The 14826-nt window shown below is 41.4% G+C and overlaps 1 protein-coding gene across 1 annotated transcript in view; it reads left to right on the forward strand.

Moving 5' to 3' along the window:
• Positions 1-14826, forward strand: part of MTUS2 (microtubule associated scaffold protein 2) — a gene marked incomplete at both ends in the record, with an annotated part of 327648 nt that overhangs the window by 189741 nt on the left and 123081 nt on the right. The window contains one exon of the mRNA XM_082859275.1: positions 5699-5797. Within this exon, the coding sequence (XP_082715401.1) occupies positions 5699-5797 (99 nt within the window). The remainder of the gene's footprint in view (positions 1-5698; positions 5798-14826) is intronic.

Genomic DNA, 14826 nt, shown 5'->3' on the forward strand with positions numbered 1-14826 from the left:
AGCGTTTAAAAGTAAAATCACGTAATTTGAAAGGTCGTTCTGGCAGCTGTAAGGGGGGTGAATTGACTAAAGATGAATGTGAGACACAGACTGAGAAATCACTTCGGAGACTTTCCTTGTTGTCCCAGCAAGAAATGAGGAGGACTTAACTAAGGGGAACCGTGAGGGTGGATAAGGGGGCAGAATTAGAGAGACTTAGTAGCCGATTAGATTTGGGAGGATAAGGCCGAGGACTCACTAGCTTCTGGTCTCAGTGACTAGGGGGACAGGTGGCCGGGAAAGCAGATATTGGAAGAGGAGTGGATTGGAGAGGAAGCTAATTAGCTCCGTTTAGGGTGTGATGATCTGGTCATCCAGTAGGTAAGTGGTCATGTCTAGTTGACACCTTGAAACAGGTCGGATCTCAGGAGAGGTGTCTGGGCCCATCTGGATTGGAAATAACAGATTTCTATAGTCATCAGTGGGTATAATTCAGTGGTATAAGCACGCCGAATGGACAGGCTCATCCAGAAGAGTGGCCTGGAGAAGGTCGAGGCAGAATCCTGGGGCAGCTTTACTAGGCGTAGGGAAAGGACTAAGGGAGAGTGGCCAGAGGGGCAGCAGGAAAACCGTGAGACCAAAACTGGCATTGCTAGGTACTCTGGGATCTTACAGAGTAAAACGAAAGCTGACGGTATACTCAAAAAACATTTAAGCTGAGTCCAGATTGCAAGAAAACTGCAAGAACAGCTGTAAGTCTTGACTAATCGCCTTAATTTTCTGTGCCGTCAAGAGCTCCCAGAACCACACAGGAATTCTCCAGGCAGCACTGTGTTCCTGGGGGAAGGGTCGTGGAACTTCCGATCAAAGTGGTTCTCGTAGAATTGGTTGCACTAGGCTGGTTTCCTTCCTTATCCTTTCAGAGAGCTGATAGATTATTTTCATTTTGGTTTTGGTTTCAGGCCTTTTATTTTTTATTATAAAAGTAATGTGTGTGCTCATCATTAAAAGTGGAGATAATGCAGAAGCATATTAACATAAAAAGTAAAATTCCCTTGATCCTGCTTCTCAGAAGTAACCATTATTAAAAACATTTAAAAACTAGTAAATGAAAAAAAAAACTAGTAAATGGCCTTTCAGTTATTTTTATATGTTTACAACTATAATACAGGTAACATTTTTGCGTCATAAATATGGGATAATACCGTGCGTACTGTTCAACAGCTAGCTTTTTAATTTATTTCTCTTGGACACCTTTCCATGCCAGTATAATACAGAACAACCTCATTCTTTTTAATGGTGGCATAGTGCTACATCATATGGTTATACAGTAGTTTATTTAATCATTCCCCCGTGTGCATTTTTGGTTATTTATACATCTCTGTTGTTGTGAATAATGTACGAAATGTCTTTAAATGTGCATCTTTTCACACTTGTAGAAGTATTCCAAAGAGAGATCTGTAGAAGCAGAATTGCTGGGTCAAGTCTATCAATGTTTAAATTTTTGATGGAAGCTGCCAGATAGCACTCCATGAAGGCTGGATGGAAACTCTTGAGACTCTGAATAAATACTCACGTTTAGTTACCCCTTAAAGTGTGGTGTTTAGCACACACTTTGGCCTTTAACTCTTCCCTTCTGAGTTCCTAGGAGTCTGGCTGAGTTTCTGTGTTCGTTGAAACCTAAAATCTGAGCAGAGGGAGGCAATAGAAGAGTGAGATGATCCATAAGTGGGATACTCTGCAGAGTGGGCGTGGCTTCAGTGGAGTGGAGTCAGGGCTGGGCTTTCAGGACCCCGCCGGTCCAGCCTTCTGTAACCCCCAAATGCCTGGACATGGCCTGCCTTGAAAAGAGCCCGGTAGGAGATGGGCGGACAGTGGGGCATAGACTGAATGGCCACGCTGTCCAGGGCAGGGTGTGTCCTCTGCTTGAAGTTTATGTCCTAGTGGGGAAGGTGGACAGTAAACAAACAGATGTGTGGATGTTTTGGGCGGTGACAAGTGCTGTGAAGAAGAATGAAGCAGGTGAGGGGCAGAGTGACAGGTGGCAGGAGGGCTGTTTTACCTGGAGTGTCAGGCACAGCCTCCCTGAAGATTGCCATCTGTGCAATGAGCAGATGAGTGAACCAAGCCTAAGGTCTCGGGGAAGCATATTCCACGCAGAAGGAGCTCAAGCTAACATGACCACAATGGGAGGAAGTACAACAAGTCTGAGCACCAGCAAGGCTGGCAGTGTGGCTGGAGTGTGTGAGCAGGTGCAGAGGTGTGTGTGTGTGTGTGTGTGGTGTGTGTGTGTGTGTGTGTGTGTGTTAGCTAGGGTTCTCCAGAGACACAGAACCAGTAGGAAATACATACATACATACATAGCATATTTTATATAGGAAAATAATATATATTTATGTATTAATACATTTATAATACAGAATATCCTGTTATATTTATTATGAATAACATATATACTTTATATATTTTAATATATAATTATAAATATATTTTTTAAATATATAGATTTTAATATATTTTAATATATTTATAAATATATATAATATATAAAAATATATATTTTAAATATGTAATTATGTCTATACTTTATATATACTCTTATATATAGTATATATATAATTATAGAATATAATATATATAGTATAGTATATATTATATATATTATAGAATATAGAATACATATATATAAAAAGAGATTTATTGTGAGGAATTGGCTCACATGATTATGGAGGCTGAGAAGTCTCAAGACCTGCAGTCAGTGAGCCCATGGTGTAGGTTCCAGTCCAAGGGCAGGAGAAGACTGATGTCCCAGATCAACCAGTCAGGCAGCTGAAGTTCCATCTTACCCAACCTTCTGTTCTACTCAGGCCTTCAACAGATTGTATGAGGCCCCCTCACACTGGGGAGGACAGTCTGCTTTACTCAGTCTGCCAGTTCAAATGTTACTCTCATCTAGAATAAGGTATGACCAAATGTCTGGGCAACCGTAGCCCCATCAGGTTGACACATAAAATGAACTCCCACAGGTGTCTGATGTAGCCTAGGGACCAGCACTTCTGGGCTGTGCTGTTCACTGGCCCACAGTCAGTCAGTGAGCCCTTGAAGTATGACCAGTGCTGGACACTGAAGTGATGTTCAGCATGTTGGTTTAAATAAAACATATTATTACAGGTAATCGCACTGGACTTTGTACATTTTACATGTTGTTGGTAGAAAATTTGAAATTACATAAGTGGCTCACATTGTATTTCTGTTGGGTAGCGCTGGTCTGTAGGGCCTTGTTAGTGTGGCGAGGAGTCTGCATTTCACTCTGAGTAGCTTGGGAGGTGAGAGGAGGGTTTTGAGATCGGGAATGACTTGCTCTAAGTTGGGTTGAAGTTAATTCACCTGCTGCCCTGGGGGCATATGCAGTAGAGGGGCGGCGGTGGTGGCAGCAGAGCCGGTGGGAGGCCTTGAAGAAGGAGGAAGGGGCGATGGTGACCTGGGCTCTGCAGGGGCAGTGGGGAGGGGGAAGAAGTGGTCAGACCTGGGAGATGTTCACCGAGGAGATCCAGCAAGCTTTGCTGATGGACTGAATGGGGGCTGGGAGCCAAACAAGGTGACTCCTTGTGTGTTCGGCCTGAGCACAGTGAGTGAAGGGTGGAGCCGTTTGCTGAGATGGGAAAGGCTTGGGGTATGTTCGCTAAATGCGTGAAGCACCTTTTTTGAGAGTAGGAAGAAAAAAGTAGTGGCTAGACATGCAAAAGGGAACTCAGACCTTAGAAGAGGTAAACCGACAAGACTCAAACAGTTTGTCCAAAGGCGGTAAAACAGAGGAGGTGCTCACAGGTGTGTGGGAAGAACCGCAGGAGACAGGTGGACAAGGATAGAGAGGGGTGAGGCAGGTCCGATGGTGTCGGGAGAAGCAGTAGCCCAGTCAGGCGGCCAGAAAAGGAGACAGGGACAGAGAGGTTGGCTCCAGATACCTGCCTCCCTCTCCAAAGCCTGGAAATGATCTCTCCCCAGTCATCCACACACACGCACATGCACACACACTTGCACGCACACATACGTATAAATGATCTGTAATAGTGCTTTTAGAGCTGTAAGGGAAAAGTTGACATATTTGGACATTTAAATATTTTAAAACTACTGTACAAGGAAAGGTACTCTAAATAAGTTGTAAAAAGTGAAAGGCTGGAAAATACAATTTGTATAGCAGGCAAGGGATTAATATCCAGCATAAATGAAGAGTTCCTACACACCAGTAAGAAAAATGGGCAGAGGGTTTAATTAGGCAATTTTCAAATAAAGAAATGCACATGACCAATTTGAAAAGATTCTAAGTGTCTGGCAGAAATTGAAATGATGAGACTTCAGTGTCGGTAGGGCATGGGGCGTGTAGGAAGAACTGGCCTCCTACACTTGGTTGGGAGTGTAAATTTAGTAGCTTTTTATGGAGGACAGTTGGGCTGTGTCTGGTAATGTTGCAAATGAGCAGGATCTTAATCCAGCAGAAGTGTATCTGTGCATTTATCCTGTAAAGATACTGGTACATGCGTACAAAGAAACAAGTAGAAGTATGTTTATTATAGCACATTTAGCTATTTTAATAGCTAACACGTGCAGACACTCTAAACGTTCGTCAACAGGAGGATGTTTAAATTATGGTACATCTTTGCCCATTAATATGATGTGGCATTTTTTTAAAGACCTATGAATACATGATATGAAAAAGATCTTCAAAAGTTTGGGTACGTAAAAAGAAATTGCAGTATGGGATGCATTTAGCTAATTAATAGCTGTATTTGTATTTGGGTAGATATACTTAGAAATACCTAGAAGAAGGTTTGGAAGCGTAAACGCCAAATTGCTAGCTGGTTACCTCTGGAAGAGGAGTAAGGGTGCAGGGCGTGGGGCAAAGTGGGAAGTTTGTGTTCCGCTTCTAAGGAGCCATCACCATCTCGAGGGTTTATTTCTGAAACGACATAATAAACTGTGCTGAGGCGGAGACGGGTCTAGGTACACCCAGGTCGGCGTTATTCCTGATCTTCCATCCATCATTCTTGGACTTTCTGATGAAGGGGATGTGACGGGGAGGGTCTGTGCCCAGCACACAAGGGAGAAACGGTGCTGTGTCCTGAGTGCCTGGTCTTAGACATGGCCCGAGCTCAGGCTGTCCCGTGCTGCTGCAGCCGGCTCTGCCAGCAGGTTCTACAAAGGCTCAGCTGCAGCAGAGAGAGAGCTCAGAGGCTGTCCAGGTCACCTCGGTGGACCAGCTGCGTGGAAATTAATTAGAGGCAGACTGCGTCCCCCGCGGCTCGACTGTCATGATGGTGGAGTCGTTAGCAGTTAGATTCGGCTACAGCTTCCTTCTCCATGTAATGAAAATTTGTTTTGGCAGAAGGAGGCAGGCAGACTGAGGACAGCACAGTTTTAATTCCCAGATAGTTTGTCAGGGTCTTTGGGGTGCGGTGACCTCCAGAGATAGGGGTGGTTTTCATCAAATCAGAGACAGCAGTGTACTTTTCCTCTGACCACTCAAAACGAAATTCCCTCTGCTCTAAACAAGTGTGCCATTCCTGAAGCACAGGGGGTGGCGACCATAGCAACAAATCACCCAAATATTACTTTGTTCCCTATGCCTTTTGTTAAGCCTCCCTTTGCACAAACAGTCTGTGTTTGTTTCAGTTGTAATGAACTCTCTTTGTTTCTTTTTCTCTTTTTAAACTGTATATAGGAACAAAGAAAGAAGTACAGAAAGATCAAGATGCTAATAAACCTGCAGTTTCCTCTCCTAAGAGAATGTCGGCTTCAGCCGCCAAGCTTCATTCGCCAGGTATTTAAGAAACGTGAACTGTGTTATCTGCGGAGACTTGAACTTGGAGTTTATTGTGTTCAAATGTCATTAGTGGAGCAGTGCCAGCCCATGTGGTATGAGTGATGGTTCCAGGGCTTGACATACACGTATGGATGTGTTCTGAGTCTAGCTGAAATGAACCAGCTGTTGGCATCATTTTGTCTTAAAACACAAAACGTTATGCTACGTTTAAGTGGTAGAATCTTCTCTGTGTAGGAGTATCTGCTATTCCAACAGAATATAAAATAATTTATAATTGAAAAATAGACTTTGGAGATCTAACTTCAAGAGAGAATATTTCCCAAAAAGAAGAAAAACAGAGAAATAAATGGTAGATATCAAATACTTTTTATTTTGTTTATTTACATCCTGATATGAATAAGCTACGTAATGTCACATGAAAGCTGAAAATGGTTTATTAGGAAAACTCATGCTGTAAGGTATCAACCCCTCTGTAGAATAGAGTGCGATATAACCTCAGAACATCTTCTTTAAGCACACAAGTAGTAGCAGTAATAGCAGCTAATGTTTGAGTTCTTACTGTCTACCACGCACAGTCCTAAGCCCTTTAGATATATCCATGTATTTAAGGCCCACAGTAACTGGGAGACAGGTACTATTATTGCCTCTCCCTTTACACGTGAGGAGATTGAGGTACAGAGATTTTTGTTAATTTGCCCAGAGCCACAGGAAGTAAGTAGTAGAGTATTGGTTTGAATGCAGACACTCTGAATCCCAAAACTGCACTCTTAGTTGCCACACTGTTAACCAGAAAGCTTGGAGAATAGTGAACTTTTTAATATTTCTGGTAAATTAAAAATGTATAGGAAGTAATCCAAAGCCACACATGAGAGGGTCAGGAGACAAAACCTGTTACCAGTCGAAAGTTCGTGTGCATGATGCCCAGCGAGGCCAAACAAACGGAGATTTCGGAGTTTGGAGCAGAGAAGGGTTTAGTGCAGGGCCACGCAAGGAGATGGGTGGCTTGTGCCCACAAAACCCCCAACTGCTCAGAGGGTTTCAGCAAAGCATTTTTAAAGGCAAGGTAAGGGAGGGGCGTGGTTAGTTGTTGCAAACTTCTTGGTGTCGAAATCCTTTGTTTTTGCAGCTGTGGGTGTAGGTCAGGTTAGGCTGTTCCTGTAAACCTCCAACAAGACAAATGCTTTTCTCTGTTCTGCAACATTTTTTCTTTATAAGAATGACCTTCTTAAAGGTCAGCGCCTTGAGAATAGGCTATCCTGTATAGTTCAGGCTATAGGCAACATTCTTTTACAAAAGGTGCAGAGCCAGCATGACTAAGCACAGGCAGCAAAGCAAAAGAAACAGATCTAATATGGAGTCAGATTTGTTCTTCCCTATTACAAGCCCAGTGCCTAAAGAGGGTGGGAGATGAGATCAGAGAAGACTTCATAAATCTGGAATTTCTGAAGGGCAACACCCTCACTAGACAAATTAGGAAGGGAAAAAAGCTCACCCTGCAGGAGGAGTCTGGCCTATTGTGCTTTGGCTCTGAGAGAAGGTGGGAAGGGAACCAGTCCTCCCTTAGGAAATCCTCACCTCAATCCGCCCTGCCTCAATCAGGGAGCTGGAATGCCTGCTACCGCTACAGTCTGAAAATTCAACTTAAAATGCTACAGTACTTGTGTCCACTTGGTGAATAAAATGTGAAACTGCTACACACACAAGGAAATAAGCCACTGTGAGTGAGGTCCTTATATTGTAAGTAGATGGATAAATTGTGGTATTTATACAGTGGAATTCTATTCACCAATAAGAGAGTAAAGATGTTTTACATTGTGTAATTTCAGACTTGGTTAAGTTAAACTCTACATGTTAACATTTTTAGAATTACCAATAAAATAGAGTTCTGAACCAGTAAGGGGAAAAGTTGAAAAGAGGGGTTAAGAAAAATTTAAATCTATATAAATGAAAGCAAAAGAGGGAGAAAGGAAAAAGAAAACAGGGAGAGGAAGAGAGAGGAAAGAAGGAAGGGAGGAGGTAGGGATATGGAAGAAATTGAAAGAATAAAATAAGGTATTAGAAATGAATTCAGGGACTTCCCTGGTGGTGCAGTGGTTAAGAATCTGCCTGCCGGTGCAGGGGACACGGGTTCCAGCCCTGGTCCGGGAAGATCCCACATGCCGCAGAGCATCTAAGCCTGTGCGCCACAACTACTGAGCCCGCATCCATAACTACTGAAGCCTGCGTGCCTAGAGCCCATGCTCTGCAGCAAGAGAAGCCACTGCAATGAGAAGCCCACACACCACAACGAAGAGTAGCCGAGCTGCCGCTCGCCGCAACTAGAGAAAGCCCGTGCGCAGCAACACAGCCAAAAATAAATAAATAAATAAATTTTTTTTAAAAAAGAAATGAATTTAAATACGTCATAATGAATGTACATGAACTAAACTCTTAGACTAAATCACAGATTTAGATTACCAGACTGGATTCATTATTGAACAGTCACACAGGATTTATTAAGTGCACATTGTATGATGTAAAATCTAGCTTTAGACTGTTTTACAAAGTACACACCTAAAATAGAAGAATACTAGGGAATTCCCTGGTGGTCCAGTGGTTAGGGCTCCACACTTCCATTGCAGGGATCTTAGTTCCTCAACGGGTTCAATCCCTGGTCGGGGAACTAAGATCCCTCATGACACGTGGCAAAAAAAAAAAAAAAAAAAAATCCTAAAAGGTTGAAAATAAAAGGACTGAAATATTTATGCCAAGAAAATATGAAACAAAAAAAAGTGTGTGGTATTCTGTATTGAAACATCTTTATTTGGTATAATTAATAAAGATTAAACTACACCTATTGAAAGTGTAGAGTTTGGTGAGTTTCGACATATGTATGCACAGGTGAAACCATCACCACAGTCCAGACGGCAAACGTGTCCACCATCCCCTGGAGTTTCCTGGTGCCCCTTTGTCATCCCCTCCACCTAGGCCTCTGCACCCACACCCCAGTCCCGACTCTGTCCCTAAAGATTAGTTTGTATTTGCTAAAGGTTGATACAGATGGAATCATATATACTCTACTTTTATCTGGCTTCTTTTACTCAGCATGGCTTTTTTGAGATCCATCCAACATGGCAATAGTCCATTCCTTTTTATTGGTGAATAGAATTCCACTGTGTAAATACCACAGTTTATCCATTTACCTATTGAGAGACTTCGGGGGTTTTTCCCCAAGGAACTGGCTGTTATAAATGAAGCTACTATGCACATTTGTACAAGTCTTGGTATGGCCTTCTGCTTTTAGTTCTCTCGGCACACAGCTAGGAGTGGAATGCCTGAGTCATATGGTAGCTATGTGTTTAACTTTTTAAAACTGTTTAAACGTTTTCCAAACTGTTTTCCAAAGTGGTTTTACCATTTTATATTCCCATCGGTGGTGTCTTAGAGATCCAGTTTCTCCACATCCTTGCCAACCCTTGGTATGGTCAGTTTTTTTAAAACTACTATACATTATAGTAGGTACACAGTGGTATCTCGTGGTGTTAATTTGCATTTCCCTAATAACTAATGATGTTATAATGTTGAGCATCTTTTTGTTTATTTGACATCTGTGTATATTCTTTGATAAAATATATATTCCAATCTTTCATCACTTGGGTTTTTTTGGTCTTCTTTTTATTGAATTTTGAGAGTTTTTATATATTCTGGATACAGTTTTTTCAGCTATGTGATTTGCAGTTTTTTCTTCACAATTTGTGGCTTGTTTTGCTTCTCTTAACAATGTCTTTTGAATATTAGATGTTCTTAATTTTCATGAAGTCCAATTCATATTTTTTTTCTTTTATGGACCATATTGTGAGTGTTATCTAAAAAATCTTTGCATAACCCAAGGTCACAAAGATTCTCTCTTACATTTTATTCTAAAAAGATTTATAGTTGTAGGTTTTATATTTAAGTCTATGATCCATTTAATTTAATTTTTGTATATAGTGTGAGGTATGGCTTGACTCTCTTTTTGCAGAAGGATATACAATTGATTTCTACTCTGACCATTATTATTTCTCTTCTGCTTACACTGGATTTAATTAGTTAATGTCATTAATTTGAAGTCTTTCTGCTTTTCTAGTGTGCACTTAGTACAGTAAATTTTCCTCTATATACTGCTTTTAGATATATAATTTACAAATTTTGATACATTGGGTTTTCATCTTCATTGAGTTCACAATATTTTCAAGTTTCCCTTTTTGATTTCTTATGTCCCCTTGATTATTTAGAAATGTGTTTTTTTAGTTTGCAAGTATTTGGGACTTTCCAGAGATCTTTCTGATTTTATTTCTAATTTAATTCCATTGTGGTTGGAGAACATACTTTGGATGACTTGAATCCTTTCAAATTTATTGAGACTTCGTCTTATGACCCACACCAAGGGCTGTCTTGGTGAATCTCTCATATGTGCTTAAAAAGAATGCCTTTTCTGCCGTTTCTGTGTGGAATATTCTACAGTGTCATAGTTCAAGTTTGTTGATAGCATTGTTCAAGTATGCTATATAGCCTTACTGATTTTCTGTCTACTGTTCTATCAGTAATTGAGAGAAGGTTATTGAAATCTCAGAGTATAATTGGGGACTTGTCTTTCTCCTTTCAGCTCTATCATCATTTTGCTCTGTGTATTTTGAAGCTCTGTTATTAGGTACATAAATGTTTAGGATTGTTTATCATTTTGATGAATTTTCCACTATCGTTATGAAATGAACCTCTATCCCTGGTAATATTCTTTTCCCTGAAGTGTACTTTATTCAATATTAATAGTGCCACTCAGCTTTCTATTCATTTCAGCATGGAATACCTCTTTCCATACTTCTCCTTTTCATCTATTTGTCTCTTTATATTTAAGTTGGTTTTTTATAGGCAGTTTATCATTGGCTCTTCCATTTTTATCCAGTCTCAAATCTCTACCTTTGATGTACATTTAGTGTTATTGGTTTGATTGGGAGTAAATCTACCATCTTGCTATTATTTTCTATTTATCCCACATGTTCTTTTTTCCCCCATTTTACTACCTTCTTTTACATTACTTATTTTTTATGATTCCATTCTTCCCCTTGGTTGATGTATTAGCTACCTATATCTTGTTGTCGTGTTATTTTAGTGGTGGTTTTAAGGTTCAGAGTCTACATCTTTACACATTCTAGCTTCAAGTGTATTATTATATCACTTCACATATAGTATAAGAGTTACAACAGTATGCTGCCATCTCTCTCCTCCTGGCATTTGTGCTACTGTTAGCAAACATTTTCCTTCTACGTATGTTCTGTGTATAAACCCACACTACGGTGTTATTTTTGATTATCAGCACTCAGTTTTCTTCTTAAGCAAAAGTCTTTTAGATTTACTCAATTAGTTCTCACTGCTGGTGCTCTTCATTCCTTTATGTGGATCCAGATTTCTATCTGCTATCATCTTTCTTCTACCCGAAGGATTTCCTTTAAAATTTCTTATAGTGGAGGTTTCCTGGTGATAAAATCTTCCTGTTTTTGTTTACCTTCATTTTTGAGAGATACTTTTATTTTGTTCAGAATTCAAGTTGGCATTATTTTTTTCTTGAGGTATTTAAAGATGTTGTTCCACTGTCTTTTGGTTTGAACGGTTCCCAATTTAAAATGGACTGTCATCCTTATCTTTATTTCTCTGTGCCTGTGTGTCTTTTTCTTCTCTGACTGCTTTAAAGATGTTCTCTTTATCACTGGTTTGGAGCAAATTGATTACACTATACTTTGGTGTCATTTTCTTTGTGGGATTTTTTTGTGTGTGCTTGAATTTTCTTGAGATTCTTTGATCTGTGGGTATGTACGTTTCATCAAATTTGAAAAGTTTTGCCCATTATTTCTTCAAAAATTTTCCACCCTAACAGCCTCATCTCCAGGGACTCCAATTATACATATGTTAGGCCCCTGGTAGTTGCCCCACACCTGTCCAAACTGATACTCTGTTCATTTCTTTCAGTCTTCTTTCTCTGTGTGTTTAATTTTGGCTAGTTTCTCCTGCTATATGTTTGCTAATCTTTTCCTTTCCCTTTTCTTTTTAAAAAATAACACCCGGGCTTCCCTGGTGGTGCAGTGGTTGAGAATCTGCCTGCCAATGCAGGGGACATGGGTTCAAGCCCTGGTCTGGGAAGATCCCACATGCCGCGGAGCAACTAGGCCCGTGGCCACAACTACTGAGCCTGCACGTCTGGAGCCTGTGCTCCACAACAAGAGAGGCCGCAACAGTGAGAGGCCCGTGCACTGCGATGAAGAGTGGCTCCTGCTCGCTGCAACTAGAGAAAGCCCTCGCACAGAAACGAAGACCCAACACAGCTAAAAATAAATATAAAAATAAATAAATAAATTTTAAAAGTGACACCCAATTATTAGTTCTATAGGTCACAGTTCCACAGGTCAGACATCCAGGTGTAGCTTCACTGGGTTCTCTGTTCAGCATATCACAGGGTTGAAATCATGGTATCGGCTAGGCTGAGTTCTTGAATAGATGCTCTGGAGAAAAATCCACTTTCAAGCGCATTCAAGTTGTTGGTAGAACCACTTCTTTGTAGTTGTGGGACTGAGGTCTCTGTTTACTTGCTGGCTGTCTGTAGGGGCACTTTTAGCTCTCAGGGCCCCCTCATTCCTTGCCATGCAGCTCCCTCCATCTTCAAAGCAGTAATGGTGTGTTGATTGCTTCTCAGGCCTCAAATCTCTGACTTCCCACTCTGCAACCATTTGGAGAAAACTCTGCTTTTAACAGGCTCACCTGATTAAGTCAGGCTCACCAAGGATAATCTCCCCCTTTGTATGTAATGTTATGTAATCGTCCTATTCACAGATTCCACTCACACTCAAGGGCATTCTGCAGGTGTCTTAGTCAGCTCAGGGTGCTTTAACAGATACCATACCGGTGGCTTAAACAACAGAAATGTGTTTCTCACAGTCCTGGAGCTTGGGAGGGCCAAGATCCAAGTACTGGCTGATTTGGCTACTGGTGAGGACCCTCTTCCTGGTTTTCAGGTGGATGCCTTCTTGCTGTGTCATCATGTGGGGGAAAGAGGTAATCTCTCTCGTGTCTCTTCTCTTAAGACCACTAGTTCCATTCATGAAGGCTTCACCCTCATGACCTAGTTACTTCCCAAAAGCACCACCTCAGAATACCATCACATTGGGGATTAGAGATTTAACATGAATTTTGGGAGAACCCGAACATTCAGTTCAAAACAGCAGGATATGCATGCAAGGGAGCAGAAACACGAGTCCAGATTACCACAGGGGAATTTCAAGCCAGCTTTGGTGAATAGAAACCTGTGTAATGGATAATGGACAGACCTGGGGGCATAGTATTTTGGTTCCAGCCTCCCCTCCTTGCTTCCTTCATCCCTCTCTGAGGGTGACTCTCCTTTCTTCAGATTACTGGATACCAAAGAAGAAAGGGAACTGGACCAGTGATGCCTATATCAGGCCTTGAGCCTTCTACTGTCATCTGGGTGAGGAGTGGCTGGTGAAGTTGAGGTGTGCTCCCCTCCCCTGCTGATCTGTAGATTAGCTGAGGATGGTCACTGTGTTTTATGTCATCAGTCCCATCCCCAAAACAAAACAAGCCATAACAACAAAATTCCCCTGACCTGCGTATTTCTGACCCACTTCTCTCCCCACCTTTGTAGCCAGGCTTGGGAAAGAGTCTTCCATGGTCCCCGTCTTTGTCCCTTTGCTTACAAGGGACTCCTCCCGTCGCTGCCGGCTAGCGCCACACCCCACCCCGCCCATTCCACTGCCCTGCAAAGGCCACAAGTGACCTTCTGGTTATTAGGTCTAAGTGGACGTGTCCTGTTCCTTATCACATCTCTGTGGCATGTGGCATTATTGATCACTCCCTTCCTGAAACTTTCCTTCCTTCAACTCTGTGACACCAATTCCTACTGGCTCTCTTCCTGCATCTGAAAATGCTTACACTGAGTTGCCTTCACTCGAAACTCTTCTGCATATTCTGAAGGTTGCCAGGTTGCTTGGCCCAAAAGAATAGACTGAACCAGGTTCAAATCCTGGCTCAGTAGTTCACGTGATATATGACTTTGGACAAATAACATAACTTCTCTGAGTCTCACCTGCTTCTTTGGTAAAATAGGAATTATGTCTGTGCTGCAAGTCGTGGGGAAGGTGAGTGATAACACGTGTAAAGCACCAACATATCAGACCTATTACCCTTCCATGACTCTAAGCTTCTTGATAACAGAAAGCATATTTTAAAGGGACACAGGACATTCTGAGGCAGCTGTTTTGACCCTGGCATTTTGATAAAACGGCAGCAAAGCGCCCCGAGTCCCCGTGTCCAGACGGGTCTGTCAGAACATTCTGATTGAGTTTTTTTGTTAGCTGAACTGTAGTTCACATACTGTACGTTTCACCTTTTTATTTATTTTTATTTTTTTTGTGTGTTTTATTTATTTATTTTTTTAACATCCTTACTGGAGTACAATTGCTTTACAATGGTATGTTAGTTTCAGCTTCACAACAAGATGAATCAGTTATATATATACATATGTTTCCATATCTCTTCCCGCTGCGTCTCCCTCCCTCCCACCCTCCCTATCCCACCCCTCCAGGCGGTCACAAAGCACCGAGCTGATCTCCCTGTGCTATGCGGCTGCTTCCCACTAGCTATCTACCTTACGTTTGGTAGTGTATATATGTCCATGCCTCTCTCTCGCTTTGTCACCGTTTACCCTTCCCCCTCCCCATAGCCTCAGGTCCATTCTCTAGTAGGTCTGTGTCTTTATTCCTGTTTCACCCCTAGGTTTTTCATGATATTTTTTTTCTTAAATTCCATATATATGTATTAGCATACGGTATTTTTCTCTCTCTTTCTGACTTACTTCACTCTGTATGACAGACTCTAGGTCTATGCACCTCATTACAAATAGCTCAATTTCGTTTCTTTTTATGGCTGAGTAATATTCCATTGTATATATGTGCCACATCTTCTTTATCCATTCATCCGATGATGGACACGTAGGTTGTTTC

This window comes from Leucopleurus acutus, assembly GCF_964270905.1.
Source record: "Leucopleurus acutus genome assembly, chromosome: 18".
Taxonomy (NCBI): Eukaryota; Metazoa; Chordata; class Mammalia; order Artiodactyla; family Delphinidae; genus Leucopleurus; species Leucopleurus acutus.